At 51.3% G+C, this 26,732-nt stretch overlaps 6 protein-coding genes across 6 annotated transcripts; 2 read left to right on the forward strand and 4 right to left on the reverse strand.

Annotated features, from left to right (window-relative positions):
- Positions 1–1,629: 1,629 nt before the first annotated feature.
- AA0111_g6156 (hypothetical protein) lies at positions 1,630–3,076 on the reverse strand (the record flags this gene model as incomplete). Its single annotated transcript, XM_028652348.1, has 3 exons — positions 1,630–2,354; positions 2,403–2,958; positions 3,008–3,076. 3 exons carry the CDS (start codon positions 3,074–3,076, stop codon positions 1,630–1,632), a joined length of 1,350 nt encoding a protein of 449 aa, XP_028506177.1.
- Positions 3,077–6,781: 3,705 nt separating this feature from the next.
- AA0111_g6157 (hypothetical protein) lies at positions 6,782–7,755 on the forward strand (the record flags this gene model as incomplete). The annotated part of the gene is made up of 4 exons (XM_028652349.1): positions 6,782–6,932; positions 7,037–7,065; positions 7,153–7,296; positions 7,345–7,755. The coding sequence occupies 4 exons, from the start codon at positions 6,782–6,784 to the stop codon at positions 7,753–7,755; spliced, it is 735 nt and encodes a 244-aa protein (XP_028506178.1).
- A 2,115-nt stretch (positions 7,756–9,870) lies between these two features.
- Positions 9,871–19,230, forward strand: AA0111_g6158 (hypothetical protein; the record flags this gene model as incomplete). Its single annotated transcript, XM_028652350.1, has 1 exon — positions 9,871–19,230. One exon carries the CDS (start codon positions 9,871–9,873, stop codon positions 19,228–19,230), a length of 9,360 nt encoding a protein of 3,119 aa, XP_028506183.1.
- Positions 19,231–19,712: 482 nt separating this feature from the next.
- AA0111_g6159 (Pectate lyase H) lies at positions 19,713–20,583 on the reverse strand (the record flags this gene model as incomplete). Its single annotated transcript, XM_028652351.1, has 3 exons — positions 19,713–20,077; positions 20,128–20,241; positions 20,292–20,583. 3 exons carry the CDS (start codon positions 20,581–20,583, stop codon positions 19,713–19,715), a joined length of 771 nt encoding a protein of 256 aa, XP_028506184.1.
- Positions 20,584–23,320: 2,737 nt separating this feature from the next.
- AA0111_g6160 (hypothetical protein) lies at positions 23,321–24,295 on the reverse strand (the record flags this gene model as incomplete). Its single annotated transcript, XM_028652353.1, has 1 exon — positions 23,321–24,295. The coding sequence occupies one exon, from the start codon at positions 24,293–24,295 to the stop codon at positions 23,321–23,323; it is 975 nt and encodes a 324-aa protein (XP_028506044.1).
- A 1,334-nt stretch (positions 24,296–25,629) lies between these two features.
- On the reverse strand, positions 25,630–26,276 carry AA0111_g6161 (hypothetical protein; the record flags this gene model as incomplete). The annotated part of the gene is made up of 2 exons (XM_028652354.1): positions 25,630–26,024; positions 26,120–26,276. The coding sequence occupies 2 exons, from the start codon at positions 26,274–26,276 to the stop codon at positions 25,630–25,632; spliced, it is 552 nt and encodes a 183-aa protein (XP_028506043.1).
- Positions 26,277–26,732: the final 456 nt, after the last annotated feature.

Below are 26,732 nucleotides of genomic sequence, written 5' to 3' on the forward strand. Positions count from 1 at the left end.
AATTGCCTATACCATACGCCAGCTCAAAATCACTTGACTTTGTCTTCCGTAGCCTCTTCTACAGTCTATGCTTTCTAACTCACGTCGTGTCAAATTGCGCAACTCAACCCTCAATTTCTCTCATCAAAGCCTGCGGGACTAAAAGCACTCGCCAAACGCATGGTCTTGACCAATGAATGTGCGCTTGAAGGCACATAAGCAATATGTACACCAAGCCTCAACAAGCCACAGGAAAAAAAATGCACGCAGCACGCCTAACGCGAAGAAAAGAAGAAGAGAAAGGAATCAAGGGAACAGGGACACGGCTCGGTAGCGGCAACTGGCTAGTACGGCACGGTAGTTGAACCAGTAACTATAAGCCGAGTTTGCCGGTCCAGGAACCAGGTTTTCTTCCATCCCATTTCCCTATTGCAGTTGAGCTTGCCTTGAGAGCAAGTGGGCGAGCGGGTGCGTGGAGCGTAGTCCTTTCTTAACTGGACCGGCTCTTAAAACATGTCATATATTCCAGCTCACGACCCCTAAATCGGTCATGGTGTGATTGGATATGATGTGTGATCTCCTCCTGTCTTCAAACCCTCCTGTTTGTGTCCCTAGCTGAGCGCACGAAAAGCAAACATGTGTTCATCTCTAGCGGTCAAAGCTACCATGCAATAGTTGGCAATGTCGACATTCAAGGCTGAATACTTACCTAACCCGAACCCTTCTAAGCTTCCGCCGGCTGCACAACCCGCCTGTCCCCGTGGCGTACGTGTACTACTGTATATTAACCTAGGTACCTTAGCGCAAGATAGCTTTACTGCACAGTACATGTAAGAAACACTTGGTTTTTCTGTTTCTCCAACCTACTCTTGCATATGTCGGGCATCTGTCCAATCAAAGAGTTGTGACGCTGGGCGTGGCTGTCTTTCTCAGTGTCAGCACTGCAGTTGGTGGCAATTTGCTGACGGACGGCAACTACGGCTTGGCTTTCGTGTTCGTCAGATTAAAGCCACGACCTGTGGGCGTCCAGGGGGTAAGAACTCTAATCCTTCGTCCCGCTTCTCGTTGTCGTGAGGTTTGACGGAAAGTACTATAGCCGTAGTCTGTAATGAGTAGATTGGAGCGAGTACCAAGTCAAGCTCATTGCACAAAGCTATTGTCAATGGTTAGACCGGAACTATGAATGAGAAGCGGCACGAAAGTGAACAGACAGGGAATGCGATGCGGATAAAAGTTCATGATTGTACTATATGCTATGCAATGAGCCAGTAATCCCCGGTACTCATGCTACGTGGTGATCGTTAGGTGTGCCCATTTTTGTGTGTCTATAACGCCCGATTATGATGATTTACTACAACGCCGCTCGCATTCCTGGTGCCAAGCAACCTGTTGCGGCGGAGAGAGTAATTATGAAAAAACAACAGTACATGGGTCTGTCCATGCTCGAAAACATACATGCAAAGTGCCCAGTGTCATGCTGCCCAAAAGAAGCCCCGAAGATTGCCAGATGATACAAAATTAAACGCTGTAAAACTTTCAATGCAGTTGTTGGTGCCAGCACGTGGTTGTGATGGGAGAACAGGTGACGGCGTGGACGCGAGGAAAAGGCGATAAGGATAAATGCCGTGGTGAAGTTATCGCGATGAAGAATTAGACCTGTTCGGTGAATGCTGACTTGCGCGAGTCACCGGATGTTCTCCTCTTCTTCTGGAGCTTCTTGGAAGTTCTCCGCTCAGCAAGGTCAACCTCCTCGGGTGTGGGCGGCTGGAAGGTGCCTGGCTTTAAAACTTGGAAGCCAGAGTTGACGCTGCGCAAGACATGGTCATCGCGATCCTGGTTCTGCTCCGTGTTCACCTCGTACGGCACTTGATCGTAGCTGTACTGGTGTTGAGGGCCACGAGGTTCGTAGGTGTCTGGGTAGTATGGCGCGCCAGGTGCGTAAGACTCGGTCAAGGGAACTGCCTGCCTAGCCTGGTTCGCTGCGCTGCCGTCGTGACTGGGACCTGCAGAGGCTGATAGAGCAACGTCTTCGTACTGGTCGGCAACAGTGGCTAGCGGAGGAGAGGGTGACTTCTGGGGCATGAAATAGTTAACACCGTTGACCGAGGAAACTTGGTTGTCCGCCACGCTGGCCCACTCTCCGCTATTACCTGGCTTGCGCACTCTGGGAGTGAGCTGTCCAGTTTCAGCGACGTGGGAAAGACGGTGGCTGCGGAGGAGTTCGAGGTCGGTCTTGGGGTCAATGGGTTGGTTGGGCCTGAAGTATGCAGTTTCGTATGCGCGGACATCTTGACCCATTTGCATGTAGTCGGACTCATCGCTGGAGCGTTTGCTTGAGGAGCTTGAAGACTGGCCGTGTTTGGCGTTGAGGGGAGCTGTGAGATGTTAGTATGTCTCAATCAAGTGCGCAAGTCTACACTTACGAGAAGGAGCAGCAGAGTTGCGAGTAGAAGCGGGAGATTCCAAGGCGTTAAGGGTAGCAGTGTTGCGGGAGACGTGGTGGTTGCAGTTGCTGCAGCGGGGACCTTCGTGGTTGTGTCCACGGCCAGGGGAGGAGGCGCGGGAGTCATGGCTTGGGAGAGGCTCAGCGGAAACGGCGCGGTCAAAGGAGCTTGGGGCACGAGAGCTGTTGCGGCTGGAACCCTGGGCGACTGGCTGGGGCAACTCGAGCTGAGAGTTGTTGAAGCTACGGGGCAGCTGTTCGCTCATGATGGAAGCACGGCTACTGCCAACAGGAGTGTTGGTGCGAGAGATCCAGACACCGTCAACCTCGATACCGCTTTGAATGGCGCGAATACCAAAGGGAATCTCATCCTTGGTCTCTTCTTGGACATGGGTTACTGGCTGCGCCTCGAGCATCTCGGGAGTCGCCGCGCGTTTGCCCTTCTCGACCTTGCTGTACTTGCGGACCTTGTTCTTGTCATACCATAGTTTGAGCAGGCCAAGAAAGATGGTGAGGACAATTGCGCAAGCCAGTACCTGGGCAGCGTTAGCAGGGACGTTATCAGCAGCCAGTGGGACTTCTTACGAAAGTCATCTTCTGCCACAAGGCCCAGCTCTGGAAGAACTCATTGCCGTCGGATGATCCGAAGCCCATGTTTGCGATGAAGTGAGATGAGGTTTAGATCCAGGTAAGAATAACAGGCGTTGACGCCTGGCTGGGATGGAAGGACGTCAGGTAGCCGGTCAAGGAGGAAGGTGCAGATGGGACACGGAAACGGCGAATGGGGTGTTCCTGATTAGATTGGTATCGATAGGGTACGGATCCCGTGACAAAGACTGAGAGGTGAGCGAGCGAAAGGGTCGGACAGAGGTCTCAGGCGTGAAGTGGCGGGGGTTTTGAAGCGAGTGTGGAACGTCGATAGGGACGGGTGTCACTAGTGAAGCAGACGTTTGGTCATACACGCAAGGTGGTGAAGAGTCAGTCACAGGCGGTCCAGTGTGGCTTGCTTGTCTGGGAGTAGGGCACAGCGAGCGCAAAGAGGGCATGGGGAGACGAGTTATATTATTGCATGCAGCGGCTTGGGTCGTCGGTCGATCGCCGTCACGGACCCACGAAAACAACGGGCCTACGGTGCGATGAGGAGGGAAAAGTTGGTGCTCCCAAGAACAGACCACGCAAGGCATCCATGCTACTGGGCGGCTTGCTGGGAAGCGTTGACCAGGAGTCACCCATGCGCGGGCGTCATGGGTGGCTAGAGGCGGACGGCAGGTGCATACTCAAAATAGTAAGCGACGATGCGCGAGTGTTTGGAGCGTTGGATCGGCAAGCTATACGAGCACCTGCGGCAGAGCCCAATAACCAACGCGAGCTTGTCGGGAACCTCGACGCCGTATACGTTTGGGGTCGTCGGGGTCTGCAGTGTGACTTGTCGACGCCGTCTCAGGCGCCGCTGGCCTGGGGACGACGAGTATTGAGCATGTTGCAGTCGTTTTCTACAGCCGCTGGTTCGAGCCATGCTGGTAGGCTAACAAGGAAGGCGCCCCCCGGGCGGGGACGTGGCTTTTCTCACCTCTCGGCAGGGGCAGCCATGGCCGCCTCTGAGTGGATGGCGCCAGTGACGAATCGCCCCGAAGGGAACCTCTTCCGACATTGTTGTGTTTCGAGTTATCAGAACACATCGTGATTCTTCTCACGTTGATTATTGCGTCTTCGACTTGATATAGCACGCGAAAGCGTCTTACTCAGGCTCTGCTGTGCTCAGGTTTCGAGACACGAGGCCGTCACATAGGCCAGCACCACTCGATAGCGCCCTTCATGAAAGCGCTTCTTCTCCACAGATTGTGAATAGGCGTCCAATTTCGGGGCAGGCTCACGGCGTCGACGTGCCGTCTGTAGTTCGTTGAGGCGCTGTTTCGTCTTTCTTACCTAAGGCCCTAAGCCATTTGGTGCCACATGCCACTCTTCAAGGTTCATTTTCCGCAAGGGCTCCACCACAGCGATGGGTTTTGCACGTTGCTCCACCATGATGGAATGCCCAGGCACAGGCCTTCCAAGATTCAATGGGAGCGGGGGCCTGTCCTTGCTTCTGCCCTTGAGCGGAGCGCACAACATGGGGTGAGCGATATTGATGCCACAGCGCACTGCATCTGTGTAACGGCTACTCCCAGCACACACCGCTTCTCGTCTCAAGGCCTTCTCTTCCGCCTACCGATTTGGAACATTTCGTAGCTCGCCACCGTGTCGGTAGTGCATCCCCCGAGTCCAGCCTAGCTGGGCTATCGATTGCCTGCACGTGGGTGGAATCTCCTACCACTTCCGAGCGCGCACCAACATGCACCCTTACCCGTACCATCATTAATCATACCAGATGTTCTTTTCTCATACCAGAGCCGAAAAAGCACCATACAATGCATACCAATTACCCAACTAAAGCTCCTGCCATGGTAAATGTGTAAACAATTAGACCATCTCAGTTGAGGCCGGCTTAATTTGGAACCAGTTGCTGCGACCATAGGCGGCTTGCAGACCCCACCAGCCACAGCAGCATCGCGATCCGTTTGGAGTAACTTCGGAAGCCACTTCGCCTTCACCTGGATAACTGGATTGCTCCTAGAACGTGACGAGATGATGATGTTGATTCGGTCTCGGGCTCCAGCCTTAGGCCAAGGATGGACAAGGCGAGTTAGTCCTGCAAGGTAAGCAGAAATTATTGACTCGTCCTAGTGCTCGTATCCGCACATCTTCTCGTACCCATGCCATGGCATGATCGGAAAACTTCGAATTATGCGTCGGCGCTTTCCAGTTTTCGGGCAGATTAAACGCGCATCATCGTCTAAGATTGGGATGCTCCTCACCAGACCAGCACAAGTGAATGAGTTTTGGGCTACGACTAGTTCGCAGCGGGGACTGCCAATCGATTGGCATTTGACATTCACGGCTGCATGCACCTCTGCACCTCTTCATGCATCATGTGCGGGGACACTCACAGCTGCATGCGTACAAGCTTTGCAGCAGTCCAGCCTCGTAGAGACAGCCCTATCTCGGGCATGTAGACAACTCAGTCTACTGGGTCACTGACCATCTTGCAGCTGTCATTGCTTGTCCACGTCTAGTGCGATTCTGTTGAACAAAAGGCGTGAGAAATTGCGACACGCAGACTACAATTCTTACACGTCGCTGAAGGCCAGTCAGTTGGCCCGGCTACCATTAGATTTGTCTTTCGACCCCGCGTTGCGGACTACTGCACCCAAAGAGTGGTTCATGTAAGCTGATTTTCTTCTTTCCATGCAGCTACTAGTAGAACATGTAGTAGGCAAACGGCATCACAAAGCATACAGAGTGTTACCAGGGAGATTGAACGCAAATCAGGCCCTACTCACCGTGGTAGGTCCGTCTCGAGGCTTCATGACTACCGCGCGCATAACATGGATCGCCTGCGGTGTCTATACTCAAAATATCTCATGTAACTTCGGTCGGGAAGCTCGACCGTTGCCAACCATGCTTACCTGGACACAGCCTCAGATTCCGCACAGAGATACCCTTGTCACTAATCGGGCAAAGGAGGGGCTCGTTTGACAGAAGTGGAGTTGCTGCATCTCTACCAGTCTCGGCCTGTGCGATCTCCAGATTGTGGGGGCATCACTACTGAGGCAGAGAAACGTCTTTACCGCAGCTCATGTTTCGTCGCAGTGCTGATTTGGCGATGGGAACCCCCAGACATCCTTGAATGTTTCGAATATGAGGCGCAATCCTTCCCGTACAGTAGTAACACAATTCAGATTGCTTCCCGAGATCATTACCGACATCGCATCTCAGGCCAATACGAGGTATCATAGCGCGAGCGCGCAGCCAGCGCAGACGAAGAAAGCCCAGCCGATCAACAGTTCTCTAGTCGCGACAATGCAGGTCGAGTTGTGTGAGGTACAAACAAGCTGTTTTGAGGCGCGACAGTGGTGAGCTGAAGCTCCGCTTACATAGGGATTTGGTTCCTGGAGGCATATGCAGGGTTCACCGAAAGGCCTTCTTCCGGACCTGTTTGATCTGCACCCCAGCACCCGCTCAGCGTTCGACATGCCGCAAGGAAGAATCAGTCCTGCTTAGAACGGTCAATCAAGTCTGGATATGTCTGCGACATGACGTCTTTCGTTCTGCCCTGCTCTCGCACGAGAAGATTGATCGGGCAACGTGGGCACCGGCTAGTTCTTTGGTTACTGCCCGATTGGTTGGTCGAGGAAGTCATGATTGTTAGACCCGATCCAGCAGTTCCTCTTTGCTCACTGCGTCCATCTTACACCAGCCTACTGAAACACTCCACTCTGTTCTCGTACCGCCTTGTTTGACTCTTAGTGCCCTATTACCATGCCTATTCGCAATCCCTTTCGCCGTGCGGGTGTGCCTGAGGCCGCCGATGAGGCCCAGCGGAGCGCGCCGGAGAACGGTTTCAAGAGCACAGCTGTCTCGGGCGCAACGCCCCTGCAGGTCAAGGACCCTGTAGAATACAAATTGAGTGGTGAGATTTCCCAAAATGCGCCTGAGCACAAGCATGTTCCTGTCTAAACATGCTCCCGCGGCTGCATCAGCGCATCGGATGAATGGGCGCTTACAATGTGATAGAAATAAACGATAGCGGCGTCTATCTACCGGTAAGAAATGTCAAGCCAGTGTGACGGTGCATGTAGAGCGACACGCGCAAATGGCACGCTGTGAGACCTTGGTTGACGTTGCGACAGCCATCCCCACAGCACGAGAAGCCTACCTTCTGGCACTCCAAATCCAACGTCTCCACCACTTCCTCAAATCACCGAAGTCTGCTCAGCGAAACCGAGCCGTTTAGCATTTCGCGCGAGAGCTTCGACTCGTACAGGAGGTCATTTGTACGTATTGCGATCAGTGGCAAGCAAGACCCCGCTAACGAGACACAGGATATCTCTGCGCGCTCCCCAATCACAGACAATGTCCACGAAACCTACCCTCGTCAGTCGCTCGATGCGCGCCGCTCCGTAGACACTAGACGCTCTCTCGATGTCCGCCGTTCGCGCGCCACACCCCGCTCGTCAATGCAACAACCCCGCCATAGTGAAAGCCACGAGCAAGTGCCTGAGGAGGGTTTTGAAGACGTGGGCCTGAACGACGAGCCGAAGCCCCAGCCGAAGAAGCGCAGCATCTTCTCGCGCTTCGGCGACAACAACCATGCCAACGAGAAGACTGAAGAGCGACCCGGCTCGAGCCATCACTTCTCTTTGACAGGCCGGAAGAGGGCTGAGAGCGGGGCGGGCTCAGAGCTCAAGCCTATGCCAAAGCCGTCAACGGAGGCGCCCGTGGAGGCGCGGTGATACATGTAAAGGACAATTAATGAATTGTGGGGATCCAGCACCGAAGAGTCATTGCTTGAGCTCCGGGACAACGTTGGATACCGCACCGGGCACAGGGGCGTTTAGGACTTGGTGTCTTTTCTGTACTGCATAACCTCATGTAGGATCGCATGGAGATTGGGATGTTCGGTGTCACGAAGAAAACGAGATTTGACGAATCCGTCACACGACGCGTTCTGTAGATCCCAACGCAACACTCATCATAATCACGAATCCTAATCATCATACTCCCTCTCTCAACTCGTATCTTCAAACCTCGTATTATCACTGGTGATTATTCCCTGCTAGATCACTGGGCCACGCGTTGAACTGGCTGGCCGGCACCGGAACTCCCGGACATCCGCGGTTCGGTCGTTCCGATGATGTCATCTAGCAGTCCGCTTTTGACTCGTACCTTGGCATGTGCGCGAACGGCTTGGATGCTGCGTCTTTGTTTGTTGAGTCCCGCGAGTGCGAAAGTCATTGAATCGGGATCGAGATTTGATTTCTGTTGAACCTTGCTGCGTTTTTGGCGGGCATGGCGGTAGTGTCTAGGGAGGGGTGCCTGCAAGTCATGTGATACAATGGTTTGGATCAGACGGCTGTAGAACAGATATGCCACCCGCGTTCGCGGCCGCGAAGGAACTCGTTTTCACCAAGTTCTCTATCCTACAAAAGCCCCCTCTAAGGGGGCAGACAATGTTACTTTTCGATCAAAGCAAAATTAGAGAAATCTGGGAATTTCTTCAAAATACGTTCAAGTGGGGGTAGGAATTAGAGAGAAAAAGAATGTTCGTCAGTAGCATGACATGCTATAAAGACGAGGCTAGAAGAAAGCTGTTGCGACCATGTTCAGAGGCTGGCTTAGGGTTCAACTATATATATGTCGCGGGTTTTATTGGAATGAAGGACGAATGCACTTCGCTTGCACAGGACCACCTGCATAGACAGTTACTCCCTAACTCTACATGACTGGGATTATGATGAGACAACGTTTGCAATGTTTAGCTCAACACGGAATGCGAGAGGCATGTTTTTCAATGAGAACTTGAGCGCGAATATTACCTAAAAAGATAGGAGGTACACAGCTAGTGGTTGTAGGAAATCTGGGCAGAAATGGTTAGCGCATATCCAATGACGCCCTTCCACCCACGGGTACTATCTAGGTACTTCCGACTTCACAGCGCCAGTTCGCTCTTCGCGTCAAACATCCATCTTTGCGGTGTCGAACTACAGCCCATTACCAAGATCATACGATATGCTGTTACGCGTAGATGGTGACTGCCTTGCCTCGAGCGCCCCGGTGGCTTCGCGATCTGTAGCGTCGCAGCCTTGCGAACGCATGTGTCTCTCAGGTATTGTTGATCCACAAGAGAAGGATGGTCGACTGTGCCACAGATAAGGAATGACGGAGGCCTGCGAGAAACCAAATCCCGAGCTGAATCAATCTGGAGCTGTTGCCTTGCACACCCTAGCCTTATGCTACGCGCGCGCCACATGGCTAATCAGTTCGACATGAAGCTACCGGAACGACGTGGAGTCTTGGATCGCATGAATTTGAGTACACATTCGTCTGTGGCTTGGGCATCGTAATATGCTCAGCCTTGTTGAGTTGCAGCCTGTGAGCCACAGTGTTGCGGCGAGGTGATGAGGCAGTGGACAATCGCCGCATAGTGCTCCAAGTGAAGGTGAAGATGAATAAGTCTGTTTGCCTTTCTTATATGACCATGGGGTACAGAACCAAATTCCTACTCTTTCACACACACATAGTCTCACTACCTGCAAAGTTTTCATCCGCTGGCTTTATCTTATTCTCTCCTTGTACTCGCCTTGGCAATACATCTTTTGCGCATCACGTTGGTTGCGCTCGTTGCGCCACTATCTTTGCTATCAAGACGACTACCTTGATAATCATCGGTATCCTCGATAGAGGCTCAAAATAGCTGGTATCGTACGGTACGTGATCTCCACCTTCTGATATATCCTCCACACAAGTACGATGAGCACTGAATGTGCCATAGTCTTGGTTTGTGTACAGCAAGACCGCGTAAACTAACTGTTCTGCCACAGAATTTGCTCAAGAAGGACCTCTACACCATGATATCGGCGATGGCTACATCCTACGCCATTCATCATGTTGTACTTCCACCGAAGCTACCGCAACAAGACGACCGTAACACCGAGCACGAACTGGCTCTGCTCAAAATTGTCATTCAGGCACTCGAATCTTTGAGGCACCACGTCAAACACGAACACGTCGGGTCTATCACGGCTGCTATTGCAACAGTCGAGAACCTCCGAACCTGTCGCGACCATCACGGCAATAACAGCGAACTCCAAGTACGAGAAGTTCTCACCAAGGTTGCAAACGATACTACTGGCGCCGTACCGCTCGAGATCAAAGAACAGAATGCCGGAATTCTGGTCAGCCATTCTTCGAACAGCTTGAACTTTGAGTTCTTTGAGCTATCGCCGACGAATACGGCGGCCATGTCTCAAGGGCGACTTGTGCGAGATTTTCCAGGCTACGCTTCGAAGATACCGACTGCAAACATCAACCCTGATCTTGTCGAATCGATCTCCAGGACTATAGCTACTATGTCGACTCAGACGGCTCCAGGCTTTCAACCTCAGGTTAGAAAGAACAACAAGACGATGAGCGAAGAGCGCGACACAACCCATCCAGGTATGGTTACAGACTTCTTCATGAATATCATCACTGCTCTCGGCGAGTCGACGGACGTACAGCGCATCACAAAGCATACCCGCGAGGAGGTTCTCTGGAGCAACTGCCTATCACCATGGCGACGGTCTCCATTGTGGCTCCTGCTACGTGTATCACTCCAGCTGCTCTTCGCTCGCTCGGCGCCTGATGCCCTACACGTGGATGGCCTCTATAAAGCCTTCATGGTTTTCATGGTAGCACAACTACTCGACCTGGCTAAGCAAAACGTGAAAGATATGGGCAGTGAGACTATTCAGCTCGTCCTGGCTAAGTTGACGCGGCGATTGCGCAAGTTCGAGCTTCTCAAGCAGACAGAATACCTGCAGCCGGGCTGGATGTTGCACATCCAGGACAGGATGAACGGCGGCCACACACTCATCGAAGAGAACTGGAAGGCTCAGATCGGCAACCCTCAAGGCAACATAAACTTCAGCGCTATCGCAAAGCTCAAGCCTAAAGCCGATGTTGACATAGAACTGTCAGGCTTGGACGTCTTCCTGTCAAGCATCAAAGCCCGGCAGCGAGAAGTCTCACTATCTACGTTTACGCCTACCTCAAAGTATCCGTCTTACGAAGCCACTCAGCTACCGAATAACGTCAAATCCGCCTATTCGAATGAAGACAAATACTTTCGCTTGACTGCTGTCGAGACGTGGGTTGAGTACCGTCTTACCGATTGGACCAGGTCTCATCTTCACGATGAAGATGCTTGTGGAAGACTGCGTACAATCATGACCGAGTACTATGGGATCGCTAGCGAGGCCTACTCTGGAGCGCCTATCGGTATGTCCATCATGTATCTGACACTTACTGAGCTTTGGATCGCATGCGATAAGATTGCCTGCACGATCTATCCTCTGTTGTTAGCGTACGATCCTGAGGTTGATCTGAAGGAGTTTCAGTGCCTCACACTACCTCTGAAAACCCATCTGAACCGTCTGAACGTCGCAGAGTGCTACGTAAAGTCGCGGCGTGCCGAAGCTTTGAAGAGGCCATCTGTCTACCGAGATTTTGGACACTCGTCGTCGTTCGCTGTGAGGTACTTTGATCAACAAGAGTACCTCCAGGCGATCTTGTCTAAGATCGAGGCCGACGCGGCCGCCAAGCGCCAGGAGAAGTGTGAGGAGCTCGCGAGGCTCAAACGTGAGTATCAACAGTACATGGGCCGCTACAACAGCCTTCAATGTGAATACAGAACGGAGGTCTACAATTGGAGGCTTGGCTACACACATCAAGTACACTCATGGAGCTGCGGCAGATGTGCAGCAAAAAGCCACGCAGATGGACTTACTATTGGAATCTTCGAATGGCCGGTCTCACCCCGTATACATGAAGCAAAAGCTACAGTGTTTGAGTTAGTGGTGCCGGATTCTTACAGCAACTGGCGCGACGCCTCAGCGTTCTTCATCACTACGGTTCTCGGATACAAAGATGCAAAAGAATCGAGGCCATCAAAATCCTACACGCTCGACAACCACCACGGTTTGTCCCATCTGCTATCTGCTCGGTATTCTAAGCGACGAATCGTTCCGCTTTCGGACATCAAGAGCCACACCGTTACCCACAGGAAGCAGAAGAAAGCTATTCCTCACTTGACTGACGACGACGTGTGCTTGCAAAACGCATTGAGATACGCCTACTACGACACCTCGACTCGTACCTTCAGCACAAGCATACCAGGTTGCACTTTGGAAGTCCCAACGAAGTGTAAATACCCGATGCCGAAGCGATCTAAGGCTCTTGAACGATTCATGTGTCGACCCCCTTCTTCGCCCGATGGTCTGCCGGTCAATGAAGTTATTGCCAGCTTGTTCGACTGCCCCGCTCATTTCTCGATCGACGAATACAAGGCCCTGGGTGCGCTACCTCTTGGGCACAACATCATCTATTCAAACATCCTTGCTCAGCTCGCAATTCCTTCGGTTGACTGGACGAAAGTCGAGACACAATGCATCGTTCTCCAGAGTATACAGCAGACTGGCCTGTCAGACCAAAGTATCGAACGTTCCAGTCACTCTATCCTTGGGAAATCGTCCTTTGGCCATGCTATGCTTGAGCAGCTTGAGACCAACCTGGATCGTATCCGAGAGAATTGGGAGTCGTGGCGGGCTGCCGCAACATTTTCTCTACTCGCCCGACGAGTATTGAGCCTGACATCATCCTTAGACGTTCGTTCTCGCGCATTCAACTACCTCGAAAGTTTGCGAAACGTCTGTTTGAGATGGCTACGACGGCTAAAGCAGCGAGTCTCTACTTCAACGGACGACGGTCAGCGTACAGAGCTTTATAGTCGTGCTACAGAAGTGGCGTTGTTGTGCACCTCGACCTACGGCGTAGAGGAAGCTGACTTCAAAGCTATTCTCCAGCAAGGCTCGGCAGTCTCGATACTGGTCCAATCATCAATAGTAGTGCAGGAGCACTGTGAGTCCATGCAATCGGACTTTCCCGAACTCTTCAGCATCACACTGCAGTCATGGAAATCTTTAATGTTCCGCATCCTTCCAACCCTGCGAAAACGCATTCTCGCGAACGACAGCGGTCTTTCTGATGCCATAAAAGCCAATTGGGCCGCTTTCGAATCTACTTCCAGTAATTCCTGGACTCCGCTCAACACAAGCAGCCAACGACACTGGATGCTCACAACTTCGGGGTCCTTACCGGTGCATTTTAATATGCTTACTGGGGAGCTGCTTGTCAATGGTCTTCCACTCGCCCGTCTTCCTGCTGAGTATATGCGTCACAAGATGTACGCACCACTGTTTCACAAGTCAGCCTTAGAAGTGGTACCAACGAACGAGATCGGATTTAAATTCTCTGCCAAGACTACCTATCACGGATACAAGCTGCATTTTGGTATGAACAGCGACGACATGCTTCTGTCTGCCATCGGAGATAGACTGAGACTTGAGATGGTTCCATCACGCCTTTTCCAGGATCTACTACCTCAGTCTTTAGTGACAGATGCCGTACACTGGTATGATTCACAAGCTGAAGAGGTCATCTTCCGACCTTTACATTCTCCATGGTCGACCGAAGACGACCATTCACGATGGCGTCTTGTACGACGTGGAACATTGTGGCGTTTAGTCAACAACGAGAAGATGATGATCAACATTCATAGCCCTACGGCTCGTGTCGTATCCAGTACTTTGGCACCACTCGAGAAGCCGCTGCACATTCATATAAGCATCGTTGATTCGGGCAAGGCACCGCAATCCTACATTCAGATCGAGCTCGTTCGTCTTCAGATATCCTTCGAGTTTCACGAAACCGATGATTGTGTACGCTCTCGCCAGTTTCGCGACATGTTCATTGACTCAGATCAAACAATGGGTGCCCTTGTGGGCATGCGGAGTAAGCTGATTCTAAGGTCCGTGGATGGCCGGCGAATGATTCTCATTCCGGAAGGATTGTTCGAGTTCACAAGAACTTCCACGCATCATCCTGAAGTCAGCGTCTCAGCAGCTTCCGCAGCTCGAATTCGTGCCTACAACATCGACGAGACTCTTGGCCAGATAACAGGTGACGGAAGTCTTCGCAGTCGCCTGATTCTTTGCTATCTACACGCGCTGACTTCTCACTGCCTACCCGATACTCTCACTGGATGTACGGGTACAGAGTCTGCAATATCTATTCTCAAGTCAGCAGCAGTGAAATCGTTCGACCTTCTTACACCAGAAGACGTAGATCTCCTGGTCCGTGTTGCAGATCTTTCGGCTGCGAGATCTTACTATCCCCAGCATTTGAAGGTAATGCAGAGTATCAAGTGGAACACGAACCTGCCGTCACTGTCTCAAAATGCCTCTTTGCGGTTCCTCGTATCAAGCCTACTGCATCGAGCTGCTAAGATGCGGTTGTTCCACCCTGACAAGCCCGAGATCTTCGAGAAGATCAGCCAGGCTCAGCAGACCTTAATGGCGTCTTCAGATACCCGGTTGGATAAGCGATCCTCGATTCGAACTGCCACATATCAGGTTGCCAGCTTTGGCGCCGAGCAATTCACCTCTTCAGACGACTTAGCCTACGATGCGCGTGATAACCAAAGAACTTCCAATAGAGCCAATCGGGCTCATGTAGCCGCCAAGATGATCTTACAGAATCGATTCGCTCTTCACAGTTCTATCCAAGACCTCAAAGGCGGACTTCTCCGAGAGCATTTTGCTGATGCTACTGTCTCCGGAGTAAATAGCTCTTTCAACCCTGGAAGCCTCCAGTACGATTCAAAGTGGCTGGGGGCCGCGTCAGAGAGTATCAAAAAGCATTGGTGTACCCTACAGCGAGGTTTGGCCAGCACAGCTACTAGCAGCAATCGTTACGACATAATAACATGGCTCTGTACGATGGCTTATGCTGAAACATCGGATATGGACACGATACAGGCTCTGGCTGCAGCCTACAGGTTACCTGAGCTCTCGGCGGTACAGCCACCTGCTGCGCCGAGCTACGACCTGAACCAGGGACACGACTTCAACAAGAACGCGATTTGGATCACGGTGTCGAACAACACTAAGGACTTCACAGACTCTGATGAGGCGAGTCTACCAAAACGGGAATCAGAGACTGAACGCGATCATCACAAAAGGATGAACGCTGAATTTCAGAAGAACAAAACAAAGGCGATTGAAGAATTCGTCAAGAATCTGAAGAATCAGTGGCCAAGGCAGACTCCCAACGTGCCATCTGCGGTCAAGTATGCTACCTACCTCAACGTTTCATCTGCAATGACGACTATTCGGAATCAGTTTGATCGTTGGTTCAACAACCGTCTGTTTATGCAGTACCTCGACCAGTTATCAGCGGTTATGGCACGACAGACAGTAGCATGTGTGCCGGCGGCACGCTATGTTCTCACCTTGCCGCCAAAAAAGGAAAACCTCAAGGACACTGATCGTCATTTTGGTGTGCTGGATGTATTCGCTATGACTCCGCCTCCATTATCTGGGTCCACATTACTGATACCTCCTCGCGAACCCAAAGTAACCATCCCGAGGAAACAGAAACCTGAAAAGCACTCACAAGCGAAGGAGCGGCTTGAGGAACTTTGCCACAAGAACATGCTACTAGCCAAGTCGAAATGCGAGAGAGATTACGTCGACAGTCTACGATCAAGCTGTGTTGCCCTTGACAAGCACGTTAGCAGTAACAACACGCACGATGAGTTGCTTCCCGATGCTCAATCGTTGCTGCAACAGTATCTGCGCAGCTGCCAGGACTACCTCAAAACCTTCAGTTCCGCTTTGAACGGCCTTTTCAACAAGGAAGTCGCTCATCTGATGCAATCTTCACCACGTATCTGCGCAAGATTTTGGCTCAGTCAGTTACACAGGGACCGATTCGACACGCTGTCAGAGTCGTGGAAAGAGACCGTCATTCAGTATGCACTCGCCGTTACCAACTTGCAACGAGCTCAGAGGCTATTCCGCTTGTCCGGCAAGTCGATTGATCTGATTGAGGAACTTCGCCATGAGGGGCATTCGAACTGGGATGTACACCAATATCCGGAGACCCTTCTCATTGAGGCTGAGAGTGGCATACTCGTCCGGAAAGAGCAAGAGTATATTGCCAGTCAGATGCGATCACCTAAGAATGGGCAGAACACTGTCCTTCAGTTGCTAATGGGTGGGGGCAAATCTACAACCATATTGCCCATCCTCAGTGCTTTTCTTGGTGACAAGAAGAAGCTTGTCCGGGTAGTCGTCGCAAAACCTCAGAGTAATCAGATGCTACAAATGCTCATCGCCAAGCTTGGGGGTCTCTTGAACCGAAAGATCTACCAGATGCCTTTCTCACGCAACCTCCGATTAAGCGTCCAGGATGCCCGCACTATCCGCGAGATTTACGAAGAGTGCATCCGCGAGCGCGGTGTACTGTTGATTCAACCAGAGCACATCCTATCCTTCAAACTGATGGCAGTCGAATGTGTCCTAATCAACCAGTCGGAAACCGCTCGGTCACTGCTAGCAACCCAGAAATGGTTTGACGATGTGTCCTGTGATTGCATCGATGAGAGTGACGAGAACTTCTCCGTCAAATTCGAGCTCATCTACACAATGGGCTCCCAACAGTCGATAGAGCTCGCTCCTGAGCGATGGTTGATCATCCAGAATCTTCTAGCGCTGATTCCGACTGTGGCCAAACAGGTGAAGACGGACCTCCCGGAAACTGTGGACGTACAAGGAGAAGGAGATGGGCGGTATCCGAGGGTCAGATTCCTACGGTCCGACGCTGCTGATCAAATCCTGCATCTGCTTGCGTCTCGAGTGGTCGATTCAGGCATAGGAAGTCCTTCTCGCTCTCAATCTCCCGCTATGCAAGCAGCACTATTGCGCTACATCACAGTGCTGGAACTGAAAGCACACGAGGTTGAGGCAGTGGAACAAAGCAAATTCTGGACTGAGACGACCAAACCAGCACTCCTTCTCCTACGTGGTCTTTTCGCCGGCGGGGTGCTACGCTTCATCTACAGTCAGAAGCGCTATCGTGTGAACTTTGGTTTGGACAATTGCCGCACCCCGAGCACTCGCCTTGCTGTCCCATACCGCAGTAAGGATGCTCCTTCGCCTAGAAGCGAGTTCTCTCATCCGGATGTCGTCATTATTCTGACCCTTCTCGCGTTCTATTATACTGGTTTGAGCGATGATGCTCTCTTTGACACTCTCATACATGTACTAAAATCTGATCAAGCGGTCATACACTACGACGAGTTTGTCAGTACCGCCTCTTCAGACCTCCCAAAACCTTTCAGGCAGCTCTCCGGACTCAGCATACGCGACCGACACCAGTGCATTACGGAAGTATTTCCAAGCTTACGATATTCGAAGAAGGCCATCGACTATTACCTCTCGTATCTAGTATTTCCGAAAGAACTCAAGCAATTCCCTTCCAAGCTCAGCGCAAGCGGCTGGGATCTAGCAATCTCGAAACCATGCCCCAGCACTGGCTTCTCCGGTACCAATGACACTCTGCACCTACTTCCACTCGGAATTGAACACCTGGATCTGCCTAGCCAGCACCACACGAACGCTCAAGTCTTATCGTACCTGTTGATGGACGAGACCTCAGTGGCCAACTTACCTGTGCGCACTGCTGGTAGTGATGGAGAACATCTCATTGCTTTTATTGAGCAGTTGGATTTGGACATCAGGGTCATATTGGATTGCGGAGCCTCAATTCTGGAACAGAATAATCGGCAAGTAGCGGAGACATGGCTGAAGCTGCGACGCAACGACATCGAGGCTGTGTTGTACTTCGAGGACGAGGAGCTGTCGGTACTCGATCGCACTGGCAAGATTGAATCTTTCCAGACTTCTCCGTATGCAAAAATGCTGGATTCTTGTGTTGTCTACTTGGACGAGAGTCATACAAGGGGAACGGACATAGCCGGATTGCCACGACACTACCGAGCCGCGCTCACGTTGGGCAGTCAACTGACCAAAGATCGCCTCACACAAGCTGCAATGCGCCTAAGAAAGCTGGGAAATGGCCAATCGGTCTGCTTCGTCATTCCTGAGGAGATCCGGACAAAGATATACGAGCGGACTGACAAGCCAACCGGTACTCCGATTGAGGTTCAAGACGTATTGGCATGGGCGATCGGCGAGACCTGGTCTGATCTGAAGAAGAGCCTACCGCTCTGGGCCGTTCAAGGCAACCGTTTCGAGAGTCACAAGCATCTGTTACTGAGCGGCGCTAGCACGACAAGAGATCAAGCGGAAGCCTTCCTCGAGGATGAAGCTGCCAGTCTAGAGACCCGATACAAGCCACGCGCGCACGACGATGGTTCCGCACACCTTGGTAACTGGGACATATCTAACAAGAATATCGTCGACATCGTATCGCGTTGCCGCGATTTTGAGGCTATGGGCTTTTCTTCGGCTGCACTGAGTGAGGAACAGGAGCGTGAGCTTGCTCCAGAGATTGAAGAGCAACGCCAAGTTGAGCGCCCTCCACGCTTGAAAGCGTATGTTCATACTGTTCATGCAGACCTCAAGCACCTTGTCAACACTGGAAAAGTCGCCATTGGTTCGAAAGCGTGGGGACCGGCCTTCCGAAAGCTTAATACAACAAGCGCGGGTAGGCTCATCGACTTGAGCAGTTTCTCGACCGAGTTGCTGGTTACGGCAGACTTCATGCACACTGTTCAGATACCGCCTGGGTCGACTCCAGCGTCCTTCATCTCCGATTCCTACCAACGACCAGTACAATTTGTTCTGACTGTGCCCGATTCTGGTAATACGGGAGTCATCAAGTACGCGATGATCATCAGTCCCCATGAAGCCAACCACTTGTTACCTCTAATTTCCCAGTCGGGGAAGACTACGCTCCACATCTTTGCGCCGCGCTCCAACGCTAGCTACCCGTCGATCGACCAACTCATGCTTTATAACGTTGGCCGTAAGTTCTCATCTGGCTCAGTCTCGCGCAGCTTGACAATACAGCTGAATCTTTTCGCTGGAAGTCTCTATCTTCGCTCCATCGTTGAGTATCAAGAGCTATGCGATCATCTTGGTCTATTGAAAGGAAGGGCAGAAGATGGCCAACAAGTCTATGCTGATGGCTTCATCGACCCGCCAGCTGGTATCTGGGGACTGAAACAGTCTCCTGTACCCTTTTTACGAGCTCTCCTCATGAAGATCCGCCGTGAGGGAGAGGGTGTGGAGAAGACACACATGGGCAAGGTCTTGAGCGGGGTCAGACTAGAGGAGAGCGACTTTGGTGAGCAGGAGAAATAAGTTGGACCATTTGGCAATCCTGCTTGAGGGTTATTCTCTAGGGTGAAGATGTATGTGTCGCGTGAAACGCCTACGAAGTGGTCCATCTTGATGGGTGTATCGTATACTCTAGATAGAAGTATATTTTGAGTTGAATCTTGGTAGCCTGTAAGCGTATAGTATCGTGAGTTCCTCCAGGGTGAATGACAACCTAGACTCATCGTTACAGACATCTATAAATGGTTTTGTACCACGTCGTCAGTGATCCTACTTTATCAATGCGGAGAATCCGCAATCTTTTCACACAACACTCCCCAGCACAACAGATCAACCAGAGTATGCAGAGACAAATGTTCTCGATTTTTGAGTATGTACAAGAAAGAAGTGAATGCACCAGGCCATGCTACCAGCGCTACAAATGCACCACACCACTGCTATCCAGTGATAGCCTCAACATCCATCAGCTCAACCTCCGAGTATATTCGTGTTGTTGGCGAAGCCGCTTAGCAAGAGGCGAGGGGCTCCTTGTAGATGCAAGCGTCGGAAGGACCGGTGGAGACGGACTCGGGCTCGCTGCCAGAGGCAACACCCTTGAACTCCTCGCAGATGGTCTTGACGGAGCTGGCGCAGTTGCTGTCGTCGATGGTGGCAGAATCACCGAAGTTGGGGTTGATGCCAGCAAGGAGCTTGCCGTTGGACGCCTTGACGTTCTTCATGATGACATGGCGCTCAGCGGACTGCTTGCAGTTACCGCAAGACCTGTACAGCTTGCCGAAGTCGTCGACAGTGAAGCCGTCAATAGTGACAGTACCAGCGCCGTTGTGCTGAATGACTTTGTCTTCAGCTCCTGTAGCACCACCACCAGTGACTAAAGGATGTTAGCACGGCTCAGAGAAGATGTGTTCGAGTAGTTCTCACCAGTCGCGTCACCGTCCTTCTTGAGGGAAAGAGCATCCTCGCAGACAGCAACCCACCAAACATTCTCAATGGTGCAGCTGCCCTCGCAGTGGACTCCCTCGATCTGGTCCTCGCCTGAGTGATGTTAGTGAATGGATTATATGTTCAGCAACCGATTGACATACCAATGATGGCGTTCTTGAGTGTAGCACCATCCTTGAGGATGAAGACGGCATCGGAGTCGCCACCCTCAGCCTGACCAGTGCAGGAGACGCCACGACCGTAGGTCTTGAGGCCACCGTCAAAGACACCAGTGATCTCCTGGGCCTCCTTGAGAGTCTCAGTGCCCTTAGAGGCTGGGATGGGAAGGCTAGCACGCTTGGACATGCTGAAGAAGTTCATGGGAGCGGACTTGGCTGGGCCGGCCGAGACGGCAACGGCGAAAGCGATGATGGAAGCAGCGACGGAGGCCTTCATGTTGATGGTTGGAATAGTTGGGGCTGAAAAAGCTGGATAGTTGTTGAGTGAAGAGAGTGACGTTGGGTTCGACTAGCGAATGTGATGCTTCAAGCAAAAGATGTGAAAAGATTGGAAAGATGAAGGACTGTAAAGAACTGTTGGCTCGATGTTGAGTGCTGTCTTCTGGGTGCGTCTTCCACTCCCTCTTATACAATCCGCAGACCCCATACCCGATGTCTTCTCGATGCCTGCCAACGGGTGAACCACGGAAACATGCACCATGCAAGTCTGGCGAGATCGCAAATAGAGTGAATCCACATGGCCCCGTGCAGCCTCGTGGATGCATGAAACTATGGTTTGCCACCAAGATGGTAAAGACGAGGGTCGATCCCCATGCCGTCGGACATTTCTTGGTCTTGGTCTTGGCGATTATGCTCATTTGTTCGAAACACGACAAACTGGGGTAGTCCTAGGCTTCGCCTATCGTGATCCTCGCGGTTTGTGCCTGTTTCGCCATATTGTGCCAAGAAAGAAGCGTTTCAAAGAGTGAACTTGAATTTCCTCCAATCGCGAAGTCAGTCCACAAGTGTGAGTGCGCCTAGCATTGAGAGTTGTGTACGCTAATCGTGTTCCATAGCATGTCAAAGTGTTTAACATTCTTTGACATCTAAGAAGGTTGCGGTTACATCTGTCAAGTCGGTAGAGCTTCTTCACACTACCAAAGAATATAGCAGTGAATTTTACCAGACGCCATGTCTCTAACGTACACTGAGACTAGTAATTGGAGCACAATATAGCACGACTGCCAGACTTGTTTTTTCTCCACTCTAGACGTATCCTGGCGCGACAGCATGGTGTTTGAGTGGTGGAAACAACGATTCAGTGTCACTACTCGAGTACAAGGAGCAGGAGCGCTTCTGGTTGCGATCAACGTCGTCACCTGTTTAGTGTATTAGTTCTATGAGTATGCATGAGTGTGAGGGAGTCGGTGACATCGAGCCGCCTAACAATGCGCGCGCTTTTGGGCGTTGTTCCTGCCGTCAAAACGCGATTTCGCTCCACACGTAGGCCCGGGCGTCGTTTCAATCAGGTAAAGCGGAGATTTAGTAGCGCAGCTGAGGCACCGGCCAGGAGGATAGTGGAGAGAAGGATGCGGGTGTGTCGTAAGCCGATTGCTTGGCGTGCAAACCAAGGGGCGGGAAAGCTTGTGTATGCGACTTTGACAACAAGGCTGTAGTGCAACCCACTGACTCGAAGGGTCCACACCACCTCGTTGACAACGACTCTAGAGATGAGGACGCGTATCTCTTCTGTTCTCGAACAGGCTCTGGACTGTACAGCGAACGTTGATAGCCTGAGAGACACGACCCGCCTGGCGCAACAACGTCATGAGGCAAACAGCACACCGAAATGAGAGGGCATGCATGAATCAATCCTTTGACATTGTTGAGGCGGAATCTTGGGCGCGACGCTGAGCGGGCAAGACTTTTTCCCCAGTGGTGAAACGGACCAGCCCCGACATGCCGCCTCTCAAACACGATATGCTATCGGTGCCCTTCCGACACCGCCATCAGTGGCAAGAAGAATGTTTGCGCGTTCTGCCATCTCGAGAACACCATTTCCATAGAACAGACACATGCGACTATCTAATCATCGGAGGTAATTAATCCTCTGTCGAGCATTGACGATGTACTGCACGATGTGCAAGCAACAAGTTATTGGATGAGATCACATAGTGGTACGTGAGAGGATCTGTGGCAGCAAAAGCGTGGCTCGGGCCGTGGCTGTGGAGGCGTAGGTGGCGTGCGCCCCGCTTTAATAGAGTCTAATCGTGGCTTTATTCTGACCGTTGCAGAAGCCGTTGACATCTCTCCAGATTATGCACGTCTGTCTACGACCGTTGGCAGTGCATAGAAAAAAGAAATCGAAGTTTGGTACCTTCTGGTGGATACTTCAAGGACTCTAGAACACCTGATGATGTCATTGCCGTACTACTTACCGAGATGAAGCGCCGAAGTCGATTGGCACGGCACAATACCTAAGCTCGGCCATATACTTTTCGGCCACATATACTTCTCGGCCACCCAATCAAAGCAGCCACACAATACAAAGTCGCGATTTTGGTCAACAACAACGATTATATTTGCCACTCAGTACACATAGAGTTGAGAGTACGTGCTGCTGCTGCTTCTGCTGCTTTTTGAGCCTTATTCTCTAGTGAAGTGCTTGCCTGTTGAGCCTGTTGAGCTGCTGCTCGGTCAATAGCAGCCTTAATACTCTCAACGTTACTAAACCGCTAATTTAGATTAACTTGAACTCGCTTTCTTACGCGTGTAACTGTAGTACTATGTAGTTAATATTTAAGTCGTTGATTTTCAGCCTCAAGCTGAGCTGCCCTAGTATTAGCTTCTGTAATAGCCTTGCCTGCCTTGCCAAGCACAAGCCGGGTGCTTCGTGAGAGGGATTCTGACAACTCTAGCTGTTTTTAAGCCTTATATAAGGCTTGTGAGCTCCGAGGTGTAGTGAATAGTAACTCTAGGGTAGCTGACGCCTGGCTGGTAGGTGGAGGAGTAACTGGTCGGCCAGTTACTTAGGATGATAGCAGTACAAGGCCTGAGTTGTGTGGGCAGAGGCCAGAAGCCCTCCAACCAGCTCGTATTACACGATCTGACAGAGCTTCTTCTCTTGCCTTGTTGTATGACACAACAAAGCGCTCCTTCTTAATAGGTGCTGCGTCATTAAGGGCAGAGAGAGCTTAGATCTCATTACGGTACCTGCTCTTGAGTACTGAGAAAGGAGCAAGATCCAGCGGCTGAAGCAGGTGTGAGGCGTGAGGCGGAAGGTATAGGAGGTGGATCTTGTTCACCTTGCAGAGCCACATGAAGTCGATCGGTATATGGGAGCCATGGCCATCGAGTACAAGTAGACGATAGCCGCTAGAGGACGGTGAAGTGTTTGGTATAAAGATACGCCGCAACCATTCATATCCAATTAAGTTTGATGTCCATCCATTCTCTGACGTTGTGTAGAGCCAATCAGGTGTGCCTTGTGCGGGCAACCACGTTGATTGTAGATGTTTGCCCTTAAAGATAACTAGGCATTGAAGTTTAACGCCGACGGCTGAGATGGTCTCAATGATTGATACCCACTCACGATTCTCTGGAGATTTGATATAAGCCTTCTTCTTTGAAGAACTGGCAACCACTTGGGAGTTCGTACATACCCCTAGTGCAACTCCAGTCTCATCCATATTCCATATATCCTTATACTGTATGCCTAGCTCTATTCGAGTGCGCTCAAACAGCTCAAGAAATGCTCGAATAGTCTCATAGCTAGCTGCCGTAGTCCGTGCGCTCTCGATCGTTCGGCCGACTATAGAGGCGACGCGTGGGTTGCGGGCGATGAAATGGGGTATCCATAGTTGCCCGAGAGGCTCGTGGTCGCCGTTCATGCGGAGGAGCCGGGTGGCCATTTCTCGTACGCGTGGATGGGAGGGAGGTTGTGCGCGTGAGTCCTCATCGAGTATCCAGTCTACTAGAAAGGCCTCTTGTTCTGGAGTTAATCGCTGCTGCTGTTGATGAGCTATCGCGTGTGGTTGGCGGCCCTTCATGCGCTCTTGAAGCGACGATCGGGGAACTCCGTACGCCTGCGCGGCCTGTCGCTGGCTTCTAAAAATACCAGCATTAAGATCGCGAATAGCATTATTAAAAGCAACTTCTCGGGGATCCATGTTGAGTGTGTGGCGTTGACAGTATAGAGCGCCAGATTCAGAGTAACGCGTTGTGGTGGGGTGGCCGAGAAGTATATGTGGCCGAAAAGTATATGGCCGAGCTTAAGACTTCCAAGGTTGGTCGCATGCTGCGGAATTTGGCAGACTGAATGGTATCGACAACTGTTTGTCACACAGAAACGATTGCCATACTATTTCGGCTGCGGTCATGCAACTCGCGCGATCTGGTGGCTATATCTCCTGGAATTTGAGGAAAACTTCGCAAAGTTATCGTTCCGGCAGGTGTGTCACTCACACTCGCTCGACTATGCTCAACACTTTTAGCTGAACTACCCCCGTTGAAGCTAACACACTGTCACTACACATGACCGTGCCTGCGAAGTCGAGCACACGAACAGACATATCGTTGTCAACCAGCTACTACACTTTGTCTTCTCCCCCGATCCACCTGCTCGGCAGACTTGTGCTCGGCCATGCAGAACAAAACCTGTAAAGATCTTCATAGGTCTATTAGAGGCCAAATGCGCGGCTACCGCGATACTCTGTGGATTTTCGGTGGGCTATTCGTAGTGAAGGACTGCAGTCAACGTCCACGTAGATCCGAGATGCTTTAGAATAATACAACCCGATGGGTCATGAGCTTTGTGCGAACTAACTCGAAGTACTACAAGGGCCTCTTGGCTACGCTGGAGAAGGAAGGTTTTGACTGAACCAAGATCCAGGTAAGGCAATGAGACGATCTCAACGTACAATTATTAACCCGATTTAGTCTAACCATGCATACATTGCGATTCGCGCGGTTAGAAGTACCTTTCACGAGACAATACGGTCAGATGGCGTATGCCTACCTACGGTAGCAGCGGCTTGCATACAATCGCTGATTCACTACCCAACCAAGCACGAGTGAAATATGGTTTGGGTCGTTGAAGACACACCGGATAAACTCAATCGATCGGATGATTTATAAAATGACGATAACGGGGTCGGGTTATATCTAGATAGACACGTTAGAAGTGTGTGGAGGGAGGCTCATCATTATATTGAAGACCTTCACTGATCGGAGCGATTTTGCTAGCCAATGCCGCGAGTTTACCTGGGCAATCCAAGAAATCTGTCCTGACAGATTTCCGATTATAACTGCAAACACTCGTAAGGGTGTGTGTTGCTATATTTTGGCTACCATGTACCAAGCTATCGCTCTCGTCTCTGATTCTTGCCCCCATCACAAACCCTCAATTCCCCATCTGTCTTCCTTTTTCTGCGCTCGTATCTTGAGGATTTGATTGCAACCACTTCGAAATGAACTATGGCAATCATTCTAACCCCGGTTGAACCTAAGGGTTAAATTCACTCTCCAACACCCCTCCACAAACTCCCGTAAGACAAACGACAAGCGCGTTGTAGTAAACACTTCCTGTACTAGCGCAATTCTCATACAGATCCCCGCCCGCGTAGTAACAGTTTCCAATCGCCGCATTGGGGCTTGTAACCGTATCGATTAGGACACCATAGTCGCCCGTATAGTCCGCGTTGTTCACCTCGGCACCGCAGTCACCAGAAAACGTACCCGCAGACTTGACAATGCGCATGGTGGAGGGGCACCCTGGCACTTCTAGGTCGCAGAAGTCATTGTTGGTCCAGTCCTTCCATTTGTCGACGCTGGCGTCCGCCGAAGTGCCTGCGTCGCAGAAGTCGGAGGTTGTGAAGCCGGAATCTTGGCCGGGGATATCTATGGAAAAGAGGTGGTTAGTGACGATGGGTCCAAGTGGTAAGACGGGCGTCCGTGTCGTTGTGTGTTGGGCCGGTGATAGTGATCAGACTTACTTGTACTAATCCACGTTCCTGTCACTGCTAGTTGTCCTGGTGTCTGAAAAGTACCACCAAGCTGTTGACCAGAGTATTTTCCAATGACAAAGTCTGCGACGGTAGATGCAGGCAAAAGACCCAAGATGGGAAGTGCCGAGAGCTGTGAAGTCCTCATTTTAGGAGTAGCAGGAGCTGGACAAGGAGCAAATATTCCGATAGCGCGTTCAATACTGAGAGTGACAAGTCTGAGTGGGAGTCTGTCGCTAATGCGGATGTCCCTATATCTTTCGGATTACCGTGACCTACTTATATGTTTGTTTCCTCTCCCTAGCCTCATCCACTCCCTCTGTCAAAGCTCGTCGCGATCGATCAACTGCTCCATGATTGCTATCAGTAATTCTATAATGACGTTAGCACAAGCATACCAAGACCAACGGTTCCTTCATCCAGGATCCGAAGGATGCACTTGATTCCATTTACATCAGTCCTACGTGTAGGTTGTGGGTACACTGCATGCCGAAGTCCGTGATCAACGCTTTGTTTTGCAACAGAAGCTACGCAAAAACTAGAAGACCTTACTTTCGGCGCCGAAGCAGTCAGCCTTGCGGCTATGTCCTCCAATGCTCTACCT

This window comes from Alternaria arborescens (assembly GCF_004154835.1).
Source record: "Alternaria arborescens strain FERA 675 chromosome Unknown contig_13, whole genome shotgun sequence".
Classification (NCBI taxonomy): domain Eukaryota; kingdom Fungi; phylum Ascomycota; class Dothideomycetes; order Pleosporales; family Pleosporaceae; genus Alternaria; species Alternaria arborescens.